Here is a 15,937-nt window from a genome sequence, read left to right as displayed (position 1 = left end):
CCTACAAGCAAATGGGCCCCTCTGGTGCCGGTTCCCGGGTGTGTGGGCCTGTGTACACTCCAGGACCCTGTGGGTCTCACCAACAAACTCTCTGTGAGCCTGGGAGCCTCTCCCGGCTCCTCGACCCTGAGAAAGTCTTTCCAGTTGGTGCTTTCAGCCTCTAATTCCTGTCGCTGGGGCCCTAGCCTGAGTGGTCTGTCTTGCTGTTCGCTCCTTCGCTTGGTTTATCTGCGTGTGAATGTGTGACCGCAGTCAGCCAGCCGCCCTGTGCCCTCACTGGGCCCGCCCATTGCCACCCCACCAACCGCCTCTGCCTATGCTCCCGGGTCGGTCTGACTGAATGATCTTTCCAGCCCAACCTCTGCTCTGCCGCTGACTTCGTGCCTCTTACTGGTCTGGCTGAGTGGTTCGTTGTCAGACTTCTGTACAATTCAATTTTTACTGTTTTGGCTGTGTTTTTGTTTCTAAAACCTTGCTGTCTTTTTAGTTGTGGGAGGGGGCACAGTGTTCCCACCTATGCCTCTATTTTGGCTGGAAGTCCTCTCATGACTTCTTATTTAGTTAATAAATTATAATCCTGTTACCACCATTATTTATTATTATCATTACTATAATATTTTGTGATTTTTTCTTATTGAAATTGGTTAGTCTGGGACAATTTAACAGTGATGGGATTAAGCTAGCTTTCTGGTTAGCTTTCATATTCTTTGGACATGTATCCATCATTTTTTGAGCACTTTTTAACGCTCTAGCACAACCAGGCATCCTAAGCCCATAATGTAGTTCTTTTCCCTAGCCCCAATATCAGTCATTTCTCTAAAGATCTGTGTTCTTTTAATGGTATTTAGAAATGAAAGTATAGGAGGTTTGCTCACTGTAGTTGAATATCACTGCTTCCAGGCCCTCCCCCTGGTCAAAGCCAGGGAATATATGTTTGTATGAATGTATCTATGTTCATACAAATAAATCATACATGCACATTTATGCCTAGATGTATTTCTACATCTACAGGGCCTGACACAAAAACCGCCTCCTTTTTTAAATTACAAAATCATAAGCATGTAATTCTGTAACATAACAATATCACACTCAAGCATACTGCATGACATTTTAGGTGAAATGTTCAAATTAGAACTATAAATTATTACTCTATCAACCACACTTAAGCAGGTGTTACTTCTGCTGGACCCTGTATTTATATATATAAATTCTGGTACCACAGAATTCTGGCTCAGTCACCCTACACCATGTAGACCCCCTTTTCACCCAACTTGTACTCTGACACCCCATGCCAGACCAGTACTTGCCCCCACCACCTGTATTTTTGGGCAGACCGCCCCACCTCATCTCTCAAGATCTAACACCGTGCTCCAGTTTTCCAGCATGCCCACCCCCTGGCCATGCAGAGGCCTGCCTTGCTGACTCTGTCTACTGGTTTTTTAACTGAATTATTAAGGGAAGAAGGCAGGAATGCAGACAAGCAAAGGAAAACAAAATAAAGCAGTTGTTTTGTTACTGGTATATCTTTTAATTGTTTATAGTTTTGTTTGCTTTGTGACTCAATCTGAGAATATTTGCTTTCTTTTGAGACTTTAAAAAAAGACTTTATTTATTTTTAAATTATTTTTAGGGAGAGGGGAAGGGAAAGAGAAAGACAGGGAGTGAAACGTCAATGTGTGAGGGACACATTGATTAATTGCCCCTCTCATGCCCCCTACTGGGGACCTGGCCTGCAACCCAGGCATGTGCCCTGACTGGGAATCGAACTGGCAACTATTTGCTTCACGGGCCCATGCACAATGTACTGAGCTACACCAGCTGGGGCATAAATGTAAAATCTTAAAAAACAAACAAACAGTTTTTGATACTCTAACTATAAAAGTTGAGTACATCAGCCTATTTTTATTAACTCCCTCTCCTCTAGCCCCACCACCCATATTCTAATCTTTGGTTATATTCTCATAGTTTTAACATTTCCCTGCTGCTCGGTAACAAACGCTCCTCAGCAATTTCAACTTCTGTCCTGCACTAAAGTGAATTTAGCATTCACAACTAATCCTTTAACCTCATTTTCTCCATTACCTCATTGGCTGGTTAGAGATTATCATTTAATATATTTTTAAAGGGCTCATAAAAATGAAATTTCTTGAATTCTTGCATGCTGAAAATATTTGTCTATTGGCTTTAGCCTGATAAAATAATTTGAGGAATTACAAAATGCTTGGACCTCATTTTTCTTCTCTCAGAGGACTTTGTAAGGATTTCTCTACTCTTTTGGTGCTAAAGTTTGAAGCCAGCTTAATTATATCTATCTATCTATCTATATGTGTGTATATATATATATATATGTATATATAATTTTCCTTTTAGTTCCTCAGTAGGTATGCTGCTCCTTTTGCCTGAATGTTCAATGATTGTTTTTGTTTGACAATTTTATTTTTAATTATAGTTGAAATACAATATTATATGAATTCCAGGAGTACAACATAGTGATTCAACATCTACATACGTTGCAGAGGGATCACCACAGTAAACCTAGTGCGCATCTACCACCAGCCGCAGTTTTCTGACATTACTGACCATAGTCCCTAAGCTGTGTGTCACATACTATGACTTATTTTACAACTGGAAGTTTGTACTTAATTTCCTCCCCGCTTTTCCAATTTCTGATCTTTTTTTATCTTTGAAGGTAAAACATTTTCTCCAGTCAGTTCTCAGCATTGGTCATTTAAAATCTGCTTTTCCTTTCAATATGCAGATTCACATTATTATTAATTTTAGTTTTTAATTTTGGTAAAATGCACATAACATCGAATTCACTGTCTAAACCACGTCTAAGTATGAAGTTCAGTAGTGTTAAGTACATGTATGTTGTTGCACAACCAATCTCCAGAACTTTTTCATCTTGCAAAACTGAAACTCTACATCTATTAAACAACTCCCTATTCCCCCTTCCCCAAGCAAGATTCAACTTTTCTTTTCCTTTTTTTTTTTTCAATTCTCACCCAAGGGCATGCTCATTGATTTTAGAGGGAGGGGCAGGAACAGAGAGAGAAAGGGAAAGAAACATCGATTGGCCCAGACCTGCAGTCTAGTTGTGTGTTCTGACTGGGAATTGAACCCACAAATTATTGGGATGTTGCTCAAACCAACTGAGCCACATTGGCCTGGGTGAAAATTTTCTTTTATCTTTAAGGAACTATGTTTTTCTTTTCTATGTGTTCAGTGCTCTTTTCCAGGAGCAGTCATTATACATAAGGTGGGTATAGGTACAAACAAGGTGTCTTTGATTTCGTTCCTCTGAATGTATTGTGCACTTTAGAGAGGTTGCGTTTTGCTGCTCTGCCCATGATCTGTTGTCCTTATGGGACACTGTCGGCATCCTCTCTCAATTTGGTTAGTTTCACTGGACGTTGTAGACGTTCTTCATGGAAAGTGTTATTCGGAGTTGTAAGTACTTTTTCATTCAAAATGGAATTTAGATATCTGTATTTATTGTCCTTGTGGTAAAGCAATTCAACTGGTTTCAGAGATAAGACATAGGTAGATGTATCTTTACTCTCCCTCCTTACATTTGAAATTGTGTTATTGAGTTTTTCCCCATTAATTTGTATTGATTTATTTAGAACAGTGATTTTCAACCTCTGTAAGCTCATGACACACATAAACTAATTACTAAAATTCAGCAGCACACCAAAAAACATATTTTTTGCTGACAAAAAATAGGTATAATTGTGATTCAGTCATACCAGATGGCTATTGTTGTGTTGGAGGTTGTCATTTTTTAAAAAATTGACAATCTAAGGGAAAAGAGGTCAATGACCCTACTAAATAGTCAGGTATTGCATGTTTAAAAAATGTTTGCAGCACACTGGTTGAAATTGTTGATTTAGAATATCATCCATATCTGAACAGCAAACTTAGATAGCCTCAGAAATTAGGAAAACAATTGCAAATGCAGAAATAATCCTTTTTTAATTGAACAATTATTGTTTGTAATTTCATGACATTTGTGGTGGGATGGGAGGTAGAAAGCTGTGTTTGGCCTTTTATCTGGACACAGATGTATTTGCATGTGTCTTGTGTCTTGAGTGGTTTGTTCCACTGAGATCACTCTCTGCTCCCCACACTCCCAACAAAAGTAGTGTGTTAAAGTGGACAGACCTCTACCACACAGGGGAGCTGTGTGTGCCTTCTTCTTATTAGAAGGTCTAGGTCTTTGGACTGTGGCTATTGTCTGTGGGGGTGAAAGGGATTTCACTAGGCTTGGGGTTTCTCCTGACACAGTACCTGGGAAAGCTGTTTCCCTTCATCAAACTTTGTCATGATCACTGAAGCTTCAAAAGCACTGAGGTCTGAATGTGAGATCATTAAAGTTTTCTCTCCTTTGTGGGGGAAGAACTTGGGATGTGTTGGGGTGCTGGAAGGCAGATATGAGCAGAGCCCGAGAGGGTTATGTCAATGGGGAGGATGGGAGAAGTCTTCTGAGCAATCACAGGCCTGAGTGAACAGTGCCTACATGGATCTCCGTCATTCAATATCAATGCACAGACCATTTGTTAAGCATCTATTATCCATTGAGTAATAAGGATACCAAGATGGACTGACTTTTTTTTTAGATTTTATTTATTTATTTTTAGACAGAAGGGAAGGGTGGGAGAAGGAGAGGGAGAGAAACATCAGTGTGTGGTTGCCTCTTGTGTGCCCCCCACTGGGAATCTGGCCTGCAACCCAGGCATGTGCCCTGACTGGCAATCGAACCAGTGACCCTTTGGTTCACAGGCCTGTACTCAATCCATTGAGCCATACCAGCCAGGGAAGACATACTTCTGAAGAGTTGCCTACCTGGTAAAAATGTAGCACAAGTGTAAAAAATGCATTCTGGGAATATAGAAGATGGAAACATTGATTTCATAGGATGAGAATGGAGAGGTGGGTAGAAGTGATGAAGCCATTCAATATTGATTCCTGCACTGTTTTAGGAACTGGAGATATACCAGTGAAAGGAAACAGAAATCTCTGTTCTCATGGTGCCTACATTCTAGTGAAGAAAACAGATAAATAAGTAAATTACATAGGATATTAGGTAGTAAGAAATGCTATGAAATAAGTTCTGGAGATCTATTGTACAACATAGCGGCCATAGGTAACGACATGGCATTGTGCACTTAAAAACTTAAGAGGGTAGATCTCATGCTAAGATGCTAAGAGTTTCACAGACACACACACACACACACACACACACACACACACAGAGCAGGGGGTGACAAGAAGTTCTTTGGAGGTCTTGGATATGTTTATTACCTTGATTGTGGTGATGGTAGTATCATGGGTGCATGCATATGTCCAAACTCACCACAATGTGTACGTTAAATATGTGCATTTTTTTGTATATTACATAGACCTCAAAAAAGTTGGAAAAAAAAGAAATTCTAAGGACAAAAATAAAGTAGGGAATATGTAGGAGGCTTGTAATTTTAGATAACTGGCCAGGAAAGGCCTCTTTCAAAAAGTGACATTTGAGCAAAGATCTGAAGGGGGTGGGAGGGAACCATGTCAATTATATGGAAGATGTTAATCCACTGCATTGCCTTTTGCAATTTTGAAAACTTCCACAAAAAATTCTAGATTCCCTAAACAACAAAACAAACAAGCAAGCAAAATGTGACCAAAGGCACTGAAATACAGAACAGGCTGCCAGGGTCCAGAGGGGAGAGGGGAGAGAATCACAGGGGAAAAGGGGAAGGACTCACATGAACAAGTATAAAGGACACACGGACAATAACTAAGGTGGGGGGGGGAAATGGGAGGGAGGTGGGGAGCACTGCGGGGCAGGGCTGGGAATATAAGACAGAAAACTGTACTTGAACAAGAATTAATTAAATAAATAAATAAATTAATTAATTACATTAAAAAAATTCTAGATTCCACCTTTACTATGTGTGAAGGGTTACTCAGTTAAAAAAAATTCTTTTAGAAGAAACTATTAGAAAAGTAAATTGAGAAGATAATCTCATTCATAATAACATAAAAAAAAATACTGAGGAATGAGTTTAGCCAAGAAAGTAAAAGATCTATGCAGTAAAAACTATACAACATATGTGTCGGTATAATGGAATATTATTCAGCCATGAGAAAAAAGGAAATCCTGCCATTCGCACCAATGTGGGTAGAGCTTGAGGACATTATACTAAGTGAAATAAATCAGAGAGAGAAAGACAAATATTGTATGATTTTACTTATATGTGGAAACTAAGAAAACCGAAACTCATGGAAACAGTAGATTGGTGGTTTCTGGGGCCTGGGAGGAGGGGGAGATGGGTGGCAGTGGTCACAGAGTATGACCTCGCAGTTGTAAGAGGAAGCCAGGAGCCTAATGAGCTAATGAAGATGTGAGTAGTGGTGTGTATTCATTTCCTGGGGCTGCTGTAAATCAACTGTCATAAACTGAATGACTTAAAACAACATAAATTTATTGCCTCTCAGTTTGGGAGGGTAGAAGTTCAAAATCAAGGTGTCAACAGGCCCATGCTCCCTCTAAAACCTGTAGGGAAAAACACTTCCCTGGCTCTTCTAGTTTCTGGTGTTTGCTGGCAATCCTTGGCATTCCTTGTCTTATAGAGGCATCACTCCAGCCCCTGCCTCCATTGTCACATGGCCATTTACCTTTGGGTGTCTTTACATCATCCTCTCTCTGTGTACTTCTGTGTTGAAATTTCTCTCTTCTCATAAGGACATCATTTTCCAAATAAGGTGACATTCTATGGTACCAGGATTAGGACATCAACAAATCATTTTGGGAGGACACAATTCAGCCCATAAAATGGTGGCAATCTACACAGTTTGAAGTGCCCTCTTCACCCAGTGTTTATTATAATCACTGCTCAGAGGGGGGCTGCTTCTGAAGGTCTGTCTTTGTTTCCTGGACAGCTTTCTCAAAAACGCACCATGTGTAGCAGTGGTGGGAAGAGTAGGAAGATGTATTCCTCATTCCTTTTTTCTGAAATATTTTATTTATTTATCTTTAGAGGGGAAGGGAAGGAGAGAGGGAGAGAAATATCAATGTATGGTTGCCTCTCGTGGGTCCCCTGCTGGGAAGGAAATGGCCTGCAACCCAGGCATGTGCCCTGACTGGGAATCGAACCGCGATCCTTTGGTTTGTAGGCCCATGCTCAATCCACTGAGCTACACCAGTCAGGGCTCCCCGTTCCTTTAAAACAGGGTCTAAGCTGAATACCTCTCTACCCCAGGATAGAAGAGGAGTGACTCAGTTGGGATAGGAGGAAGGACAGTCTAGAATCAACGACTCTGGGGTGAGAGAGAGCAGAGATGCCACGCGCTGGGCTCAGGGAAAGTGATGGTTCCTTTCCTCCACAGTCATGAGTGCTCCTTCCCTGTTCACCTGTGTGCTCAGCGTGGTCCTGGACAGAGGTGGAGGGAAGGAAGGGGTGCAGAACGATCACATGGATAACTGTAATGGATACAGTTAGTACCTCATTATTTACATGAATAATTGTAATGAATTCAATTAGTGGCTCATTATTTATTGATCTTATCTAATTAGGCTTCAGTTTGGCCCAGTGTGGAAATTATGAATGGAAGGCAGGAGGGATGCATTTTTAATAATGGTGCAAGAAAGTGGCTTTTGTAGCAATGGTTCAGGCTTTGACTATTTTCAGGGTGACAAATCCTGGCTCTTTGGAAGTTGATTTAATTTTTGGAAATGCTCAAATGTCACTAGGAACCCTGTGCAAAGAATAAGGAGGCAGATCAGAATCAAGAGGCATTTGGACCAAAAGGAGGCCCAGCACATGTATCTGCGGCTCAGTGTGACTAAAAGGGCTTGTTAGAGGCGGTGTCCTGAAGGAAGGCTGCGACCGGCTCAGGGCCTGGGCTCCAGACAGGGCTTTTCTCCCCCTCTCCACAGGGTCCACCCCACAGAGCACAGGCACACGATAGTTGCATGCTTTTGGTTTAATTGCTTTGGGCAACACATAGGTTTAAGGCATTAAGTTCCCAGATCCCAGTCTTTTCAGATATTAAGAAACCAAATTTTTCTTGGATCCAAAAAAATGTTCTTCAGTCTTTGTATAAACTCATTTCCACCTGGAAGAAAGCAGAGATGGGAATGAGATTTGAATGTCACCAGGCACCATCCACCCCTTCCCATTCTCCTCAACTCCAGCTTCTTTCCAACCTCACTGCACCCTCAGGGGCCTGACACAGTCAGAGGGAGGGAGGTTAGATTCACCCTAGGCGGAAGGATGTGTCCCCTCGCCTGCCTGGGAAAGGGTGAGAGGGAGTGAACTGAGTAACTCTGCACTGGGAAGGCTGGGGGTGGGAACTCAGGGGCACCCGGTATCGGAGGACTATACAGTTTGAATGTAGATGAGAAATCAGAACCATTTAAAGGCACAAAATAAGGGAAGCTTCAGTGGAGAGGGGTGGGTCAGTTCCAGGTCTCCAGTGTAGGGTGGTGGGGGCACGATCTTGCCCACCTCCCCTCACTGAGTGGAGAGGGAGCCGTGAATATTTCTGGTTCTTCAAGGCTTTGCCTTGGGATGCATTCACCTTCAGCTATCTGTTTTCCATCTTGGACTCCTTCACTGGCTCTCTTTTCTGCTTCATCAAAGGCCTTGTCTGCTAGCAAGAGACTTTTCTCTATTATGGATTCTAATTTGGGGGCAGAAGAATCACATCATCAGAAAAGGCACCTCGTTTAAAGAGGACTACCCCCCACATTATCCCTGTATAAATTCCTAAAGTGGAGCAGTTTTGCTGAGAGGCCCAGCTTCTCTCACATAGGAAAGTGGGTGGGCCAGGAAAGAAAACGTGTATAGTGCAGGCAGCAAAATCTACTATTGCTGAGATTCTGTGTAGGGGTGCCGTGTTCACCCTGTGTTTGCCTTGTGTTCAGGTGATTGAATGAATGTCTGCTTCTTCTGGGCTTGTCTTTGTGGGTAGAGGCATCGTGTAGATCTGCTGCCAGAGACTTCTCCAGCTTGTTGCCTGGTATAAAGGCAGAGACTTACTCAGGGACTCAAATCCTTGCCTCGGTAAGGTGACCCCGGCTGGCGCCTGAGCTGCCCTTGAAGTCTTCTGGGCTGCCGTGGCTGACTCTTGGAGTGAAGTAGATTCCGCTGGAGCTGTGATCCCAAGTTCAGCTACAAACACACCCATTTGATGATTTTAGCAAAATCAGGTATTTTTTCCCTCTTAGGAATGTGCGTCAGGGCCTCAGATACCTAACACTTGCTGGGTGTCTGGATACAGAAGTGAAATGGCATAAACCCTCCCTCTTATGGGAAATGGGATTTGAACACACTACATGCCCATTATGGGCTGAGTGTTTGTGTCTCCCACAAATTTATATGTTGAGATCTTAAACCTCCAATGGGATGATTCAGGAGGTGGGGCTTTTGGGAGGTAATTAGGTCATGAGGTGAAACCCTCAAGAATCAGATTAGGGCCCTTGTAGAAGGGACCACAGAGAACTCTCCTCTTCTTTCCACCATGTGAGGATGCAGTGAAAAGTTGGCAGTTTGCGGTCCAGGAGAAGGTCCCCATCAGAACCTGGTCATGCTGGCACCCTGACCTCAGACTTTTAACCTCCAGAACTATGATAAATACATTTCTGTTATTTTAGCCAGTCTATAGTAATTTGTTGTAACAGCCTGAATGGATTAAGACCGAGCCTCTCAGAAGATGGGCATGGCTGGGCACTTTTCATGGGCAGGGCTGGAAAGGAATTGGGGCAGGAGTATGGGTCATGGTAGAGAGCACAGTGAAGAGAAACTGGGTCTTGAGGAAAGGATTTTGGCAAGGAGAATGTTCTAAAGGGGCTTCCTTAAGGAGCAGGGAGTCAGCAAGAGCTCAGGGAAGGCATGTGTGGAATAGGTGGGCGAAATGCAATGAAGCTCATTGAATTTAGCATACGTGGATGGTACATGAAGGGAAGGCAGAAAAAAGAGGGCTGGAAATGGGGTCTGAGGTCAGAGAGCAGGAACCTTGCAAAGGAGCTGGGAGTCACACAAGGTTTTTGCTGGTAAAGATATGAATACTGTGTGTGATATTGCCCTTGTTATTTAACTTCATCTCTTTCTCCCTTTTATTCACAATAAGCCCTTTTCCCATTCTCCCTAAAAGCTTGCCTGTCTGGGTTCTCATACTTCTTCCTTATTCTTGTCCCACCCCAATCCACGCACCTCCCATTACCACCCAGAGCAGGACCCAATCTCCTCCCCCTGAGATTCTCCCCCATCCTCCACTGACATCCCAGCTGTTCAACCTTCCCCAGAGCCAAGGTCAGAGGGAGAGAAGGACTCACAGTTCAAAGAATCCCCAGCCGTAGTACCTTGAACGTAACCAGTGGTGCTGTCTTCTGCAACCGAGAAGAGAGATGACAGTGAAGAATCAAGCTGATCCGCAGCGGGGCCACTCTCCCTCCCATTCCCAATCCTGAGCTCTCAGGAGTGTTTGTGGACACAGGGACACATTTCCCTGTCCGTTGACCATGTCCTTCTGCCACACCAGTAGGTTCATTGGGGCGTTCTTTCTGATGTTTAACTCCTCCTACGTTTTTTTGTTTTGAAGCAAGCTGTCCTCAGAGAAGTGAAATATTCCTCTGGAAACTGCCCTCCTCCCAACCTGGTTCTGGCTCTTGAAGGTGTCTAACACTGTGTCAGGGAGGCAGCCGTGGCCTACAGTGGCAGTAGATGACAGTGCAGGGGCCACGGGGCCACGCATGAGTGGTTTATGGTATGGGACTCCGGCCCTGATTCCTCTTATCTGTCAAAACAACATTTATGCAAAGCTCTCTGCTAAGTGAAGGGGATTTAATGATGAAAAAGGTGGATGAGATTCTGCCCTGACAGAGCTAATGTTACGCAATGAATTCGTTTCCGATGTGATGGTGCAGTAAGGGCAAACGAGGTTTAATTAATGCTTCATAAATTTTTTGAGGAAGACTTTTTTGGAGATTCATACCTGAAGTGAGATTTCACAGATGAGAAAGCACTGGTCAAGGGACACTCAGAGTTGGCTGGTGGAAGGAGACAGAGAGAAAAAGCTCTTCCCCAGCCAGAGGGAAGAGCAAGAAGGAAGGTCCTAAAGTTTGAGGAATGGCAGGGTGGGCCTGGCCCAAGTGATGCTTTTGTGTAATTAGAAAAGACATCCTGAGAGACAGCCATGGGCAGGGTATGCTGCTTGGCAAGTGTAACATGGGCTAGATTTCACCCCCACCACCCCTTGCTTGGCACCCTTGTCTAGGGGACAACCCCTCCTGCTATATGCATCGGCCCAGGGGCCCTGAAGGAAGACCAGGGTGACAGTCATAGTGGGTAAATGAGAACAGCGGGGAGATTGGCCAGAAAGTAGGCAGGGCCAGGGGGTTCCTAATTCCCTGAGCCATGGAGTAAAGAGGCCATGTGTGGAGAACTGAGGACAGTAGTTGCTTGGAGAAGCAGGAGAAGCAAGGAGAGCCCTGGGTGAGGAAGAGGAACAAAGACAGGAGCTAGGGCTGCCCTAGACTTTGAGGATCTAGTGGCTGCAGGGGTAGGGCCATACTCACGGGCACAGACCAGGGCTCCAGCCAGAGCGGCCAGAAGGAGAGCCGTAGATCTCATGCTTGAGGGTTAGGAGTGAGTATAACCACAGAATCCTCACAGGGTCCAGAATACAGTGCTGGGACTGCTGGGCCCTTTTAAAGATACTAAGGACCAATGGGAAACAAGTTTGGAGGGGTGTGACTTTTGTGTCCTCCACCCCTTCTTCCCCAGATTGCCACCTGACAAGTCAACAAAGGTGAGCTGGGCCCAGCTGATACCTGGCATCTTTGCTGGGAGGTCCTTTCCCAGCTAACTTTCAGCCATCAATTTCCTTCTCCACCCACCTGCCCTCTGGGATCACATCTCTGGGATCTCAGGGACTGGAGGCAGACAGGTTTTGTTTGGGGAGATTCTAAAATGTATCTATTGAGGGTAGTGGTAGGATTCTTAATCCTGACATCTGTCAAGGAAGAGGTTGGGGGCTGGAGGATCACATTGTCACCTCTTGCCTAGATCTCCAAAGGGCTCAGTGCAAGGGCTTAGAGGTTTCTCCAGGCTAAGTGAGCCCCATTCCATGGGAGGCCACACTCAGGACTTTTGGCAACTGAGTTTATAGCTCATTTCTTCTCTTGAGGAGATGGCTTTGAAAGCACGTGTGCCTTCTCTGGAGTTGTCTTCTGCTCTTGAAGTTATCTTCCCCATAGGAGGAACTTCCCCAGCCCCACAGGTGCCCCTGTTAAACTCTATGTTCAGGCCAGCCAATGGCATCCCACATTTCTGAGAGGACGTACTGGTTAAAGGAAGATGGTAGTTTACTGAAGTTGGAACTTAGCTTTCGCTTCAAGTGGGAAGCTAACCCATGGTCCAGAAAAGCAGATAATTCTCTTTGACTTGGGAATTCTTCCTCCCCTGAGCTTGGAATCCAGAGGCCTGCATTCTGGCTTTATCATATACATAAGACAGTGCACTGTCATATGCTGCTAAACTTTAGGGTTTTCATTTGTCATCTAGAAGTTACAGCTCCTATGTACAGGAGAGTGGTGAGATGACATATGGCAAAGCATTTCATAGACAAACATTTCTGTGATACGTGGGATTCTTGAACTTTGCAGAGGGTTCGTCTTTCTGGGCAGGTTCAATTTAGGCTTTTACTAAATGCTAAATCAAATGGGGCTGCAAAGTAACAGGAGCCAGCTGAGGAGCTGATGGGTGGAAAATAGGGTACTGGATACCAATTTGTGATTCTCCATTTGGTGGTGTTTGTTCTCACCAAGCCCCGGGTGGTCCTGCAGGCTTCTCTGTCTCATGGATGCCCTGAAGATTGATGTGGGAAAGGGGGGTATTGGGAGATTTTTGACATGAGGGTGTTTTTGGTACCTGCGTTCAGAGCATCAATCTCCTCAGGAGATAAAGGGGTGGGACACTACAGGCATGAAGAGTGGGTTCTTTTGGACCATTTCACCTATCCTTAACCTCCACATAAGAGGACCACCACTGTCAGGCAGCTGATCTTCTCCAGACATGGGGTGTGGGACCTGGGTTAAAGTAATTTCTCCCCTACTTACTCCCTGTGTGGTTTGATATTTGAGATTTATCTGGCATCTAATGATGGTCAGTAGATGAAGAAGAGGAATGCATTGAATTAACACAGAGATGGTACTTGGCAGCTGACTGCCCACCTGAAAGTCCAGGCCTTAGAGCCTTAGAGGTGATGGGGAGGGCTGAGGAAAAGAAGAAAGTTTTAACTGCACGAGTGCCCTAGGGTGTGTGTGCACATATGTGTCTGTGTGTACACTATGCAAGAAGAAGCTCTGATTCTAGGTCCCAAACCATCTCCCTGAGCACATTAAAAAAAGCCAACAGAAGCAAACTATAATATTTGCACAATTTTTTTCTAAGAGGAAATTTGGACTTTGGCATGAACATTAGAGCTGTCAAAGGGCAGAGTCTTCCCAAATGTCACTGCTCATTCCTTTTCCTCTCCCAATCCTCCTCTTTGTCTTGGGGATTAAAAAGGTAAGTATTGACATAAATGGGGGTGAGGAAGAGGTAGGGACAATTGCTATATAGAAAATTTTCATAACTTTATAACAGGGACCAGGCCCAATGTTGCCCCAAGTTATAGGGCCTGAGAAAGAATTGGATCCATATGTTATAGAAAAGAGATGCACCCCCTGTATCTGGATGAAGGGCTGTTCTCTGTGATGTCTTGTCTTCTGTGGTATCTGACCTCCATTATGACTGTCAGTTTGCCCATCTGTGTCTTTTCTCATGTGCTGGTTGGTAATTCTCTGCCCATCCTGCTTCCCTCCCTGTCCTGCCTCAGATCTCTTCTCCTCCCATCTCTTCCCTGGTCTGGAAGGGATGACCTTTGTGGGCTGTGTCACTTGGGCTCCCTTACCCTCTAGCTTCTGGTTGAGTTTGGCCAGTGGCACACACTGGTTGGTGATCAGAAAAGGGGAAGAGAGATTGGTTAAGGCATTTGTTCCTCCTGCTCCCTGCCTGCTTTGGCCTGTGTGGTAGGTAGACTTCTAACATGGCTGCAAAGATCCCCACTTCCTGGCACTCACGCCCTTGAGTACTGCCCATTGTCTGGGCTTGGGCTGGACCCAATGATTTTCTTCTAATAAATGGAAAATCCAAAAGTGGTGGGATGTCTGTCACTTTTGAGATTAGGTTATAAAAGAATATGACTGTTGGAAGGACCTGGAGAGTACTATGCTAAGTGAAATAAGCCAGCCAGAGAAAGACAAATACCACATGATTTTTGCTTATATGTAGAATCTAATGAACAAAATAAATAAACCAAATAAAAACAGACTCATAGATATAGAAAAGAGACTGACAGCTGTCAGAGGGGAGGGAGGTTGAGGGTCTGGGTGAAAAGGATGAAGAGATTAAGCCAAAAACAAAAAACAAAACAAAAAAAAACAAAACAAAAAAATCATAGACACAGACAACAGTTTGGTGTATACCATTTCCAGAGGGGGCAGGTAGAAGAAGGTAAAGGGAAAATAAATGGTGATGGAAGGAGACTTGACTTTGGGTGTTGAACACACAATACAATGTACAGATGATGTGTTATAGAATTGTACACTTGAAATCTATATAATTTTATTACCCAACATCGCTCCAATGGATTCTATAAAAATTTTGTTAAAAAGGACTATGACTATTGTCTTGCTTATTCCCCCCATGCCCCCTACTTCATATCTTCTCAGCTCGCTTGCCTCAGTGAAGCGAGTTGTCGTGGTGTGAGCTACCCTGTGGAGAGGCCCATGTGGCCAGGAACTGATGGCAGCTCATGCCTGCAGCCAGGGAGAAATGGAGGCTCTCGGTCCAGCAGTCTTGGAGGAGCTGAATCCTGCCAGCAATCATGTGACTGAGCTCGGAATGGACCCTTGTACAACCTTGTGGACAACCTCATTGCAGCCTTGTCGGAGACTCCCAGGGAAGGACTCAGCTAAGCTGCACCTGGACTCCTGGCCCACGGCAAGTGTGAGATAAGAAATGATGCTGTTTAAAGCCACTAGGTTTTGGAATAATGGGTTATTTAGCCACAAATAATTAATATTGTGTGACGTAGCAATGGCAGTGTTCCTCAGTGACTGTAGCTTCTATCTAGTGGTTCTACAACTCCTTCTGCTAACTGGTCTCAGGGAAAACCATTTCTTCCCTGTGTCACTTCAGTTTTAGGGATGGGAATGGCTTCCTGTTGTTGTGGTCCTTACTTAAATATATGTATTTATAAATATATGTAGAGTCCTTAATTTACAAATACATGTATTTCTTTCATAAAGAATCTCTTTTGTGTTATCAGTGGGGAGGGGTAGGGGTAGGGGGGAATGGGGAAGAATAAGAAGCCGAAGTCACAAAATAGACAGGGGGAGCTTAAGAATAGTATAGGAAATGGAGAAGCCCAAAAACTTTTATGATCTGTGGACATGAACTGTGTGGGGGGGAATGCTGGAAGGCGAGGTGGGTTGTGCAGGGAGGAGGGGGATAAAGGAGAAAAAAATTGGGACAACTGTAATAGAGTAATCAATAAAATATAATTAGACTGAAATACCCCATTCCATCTGACCTATGCTGAGTGTCTTTTCCTTGGTCCTCTCCTGGATGTGAAGCCCTATACTGGGGTAGGAGGGGTAGCAGGGACCACAAAGGGAAGAAGCGATACAGAGCTTTGGGGGTAGATAGTTCACACATCCAAGACACAGTCATAGGCTGTGTCTACAGGACCATCTTACCCTGACTGCTGTAGTTCACATGGCTTGTCTCTGCTAAGCTCTTGTGGGCTCAAACTCTGTTATACTCCCCGTTGCTCTTGACCATTCACTTTGGCCAGTGGGGGTGGTATGAAGAGAAAGCAATAGAGCTTTTAACTCCAA

The 15,937-nt window shown here is 44.1% G+C and overlaps 1 protein-coding gene across 4 annotated transcripts; it reads right to left on the bottom strand.

The window, feature by feature from the left end:
* Positions 1-7,956: 7,956 nt before the first annotated feature.
* Positions 7,957-11,670, bottom strand: LACRT (lacritin). Of its 4 annotated transcripts, none has more exons than XM_037030248.1 (5): positions 11,570-11,670; positions 10,328-10,381; positions 9,033-9,164; positions 8,572-8,673; positions 7,957-8,106 (listed from the first exon to the last, which is right to left on the bottom strand). In XM_037030248.1, the coding sequence occupies exons 1-5, from the start codon at positions 11,622-11,624 to the stop codon at positions 8,033-8,035; spliced, it is 417 nt and encodes a 138-aa protein (XP_036886143.1). In that variant the 5' UTR covers positions 11,625-11,670; the 3' UTR covers positions 7,957-8,032. The 4 variants fall into 4 exon arrangements, with proteins under 4 accessions (XP_036886143.1, XP_036886144.1, XP_036886146.1 ...); XM_037030249.1 differs by having other exon boundaries at positions 10,355-10,381; XM_037030251.1 differs by lacking the exon at positions 8,572-8,673.
* Between the last annotated feature and the right edge of the window lie 4,267 nt (positions 11,671-15,937).

The sequence above is a fragment of the Sturnira hondurensis genome, unplaced genomic scaffold (genome assembly GCF_014824575.4).
Source record: "Sturnira hondurensis isolate 20B ecotype Veracruz unplaced genomic scaffold, ASM1482457v3 Scaffold0020601, whole genome shotgun sequence".
NCBI lineage: Eukaryota > Metazoa > Chordata > Mammalia > Chiroptera > Phyllostomidae > Sturnira > Sturnira hondurensis.
The sequence above is the reverse complement of the archived record's forward strand: the minus strand, read 5'-3'. Positions and strand labels throughout refer to the sequence as shown.

Coding starts and splice junctions, on each gene's coding strand:
- LACRT (XM_037030248.1), bottom strand. CDS start 11,624: ATGAGATCTACGGCTCTCCTTCTGGCCGCTCTGGCTGGAGCCCTGGTC. Junction 9,165..10,327: donor GGCTGGGGATTCTTTGAACT/GTGAGTCCTTCT, acceptor GTGTGTTTGTAG/CTGAACTTGGGATCACAGCT. Junction 8,107..8,571: donor TGGAAAACAGATAGCTGAAG/GTGAATGCATCC, acceptor GCTTTCTTCCAG/GTGGAAATGAGTTTATACAA.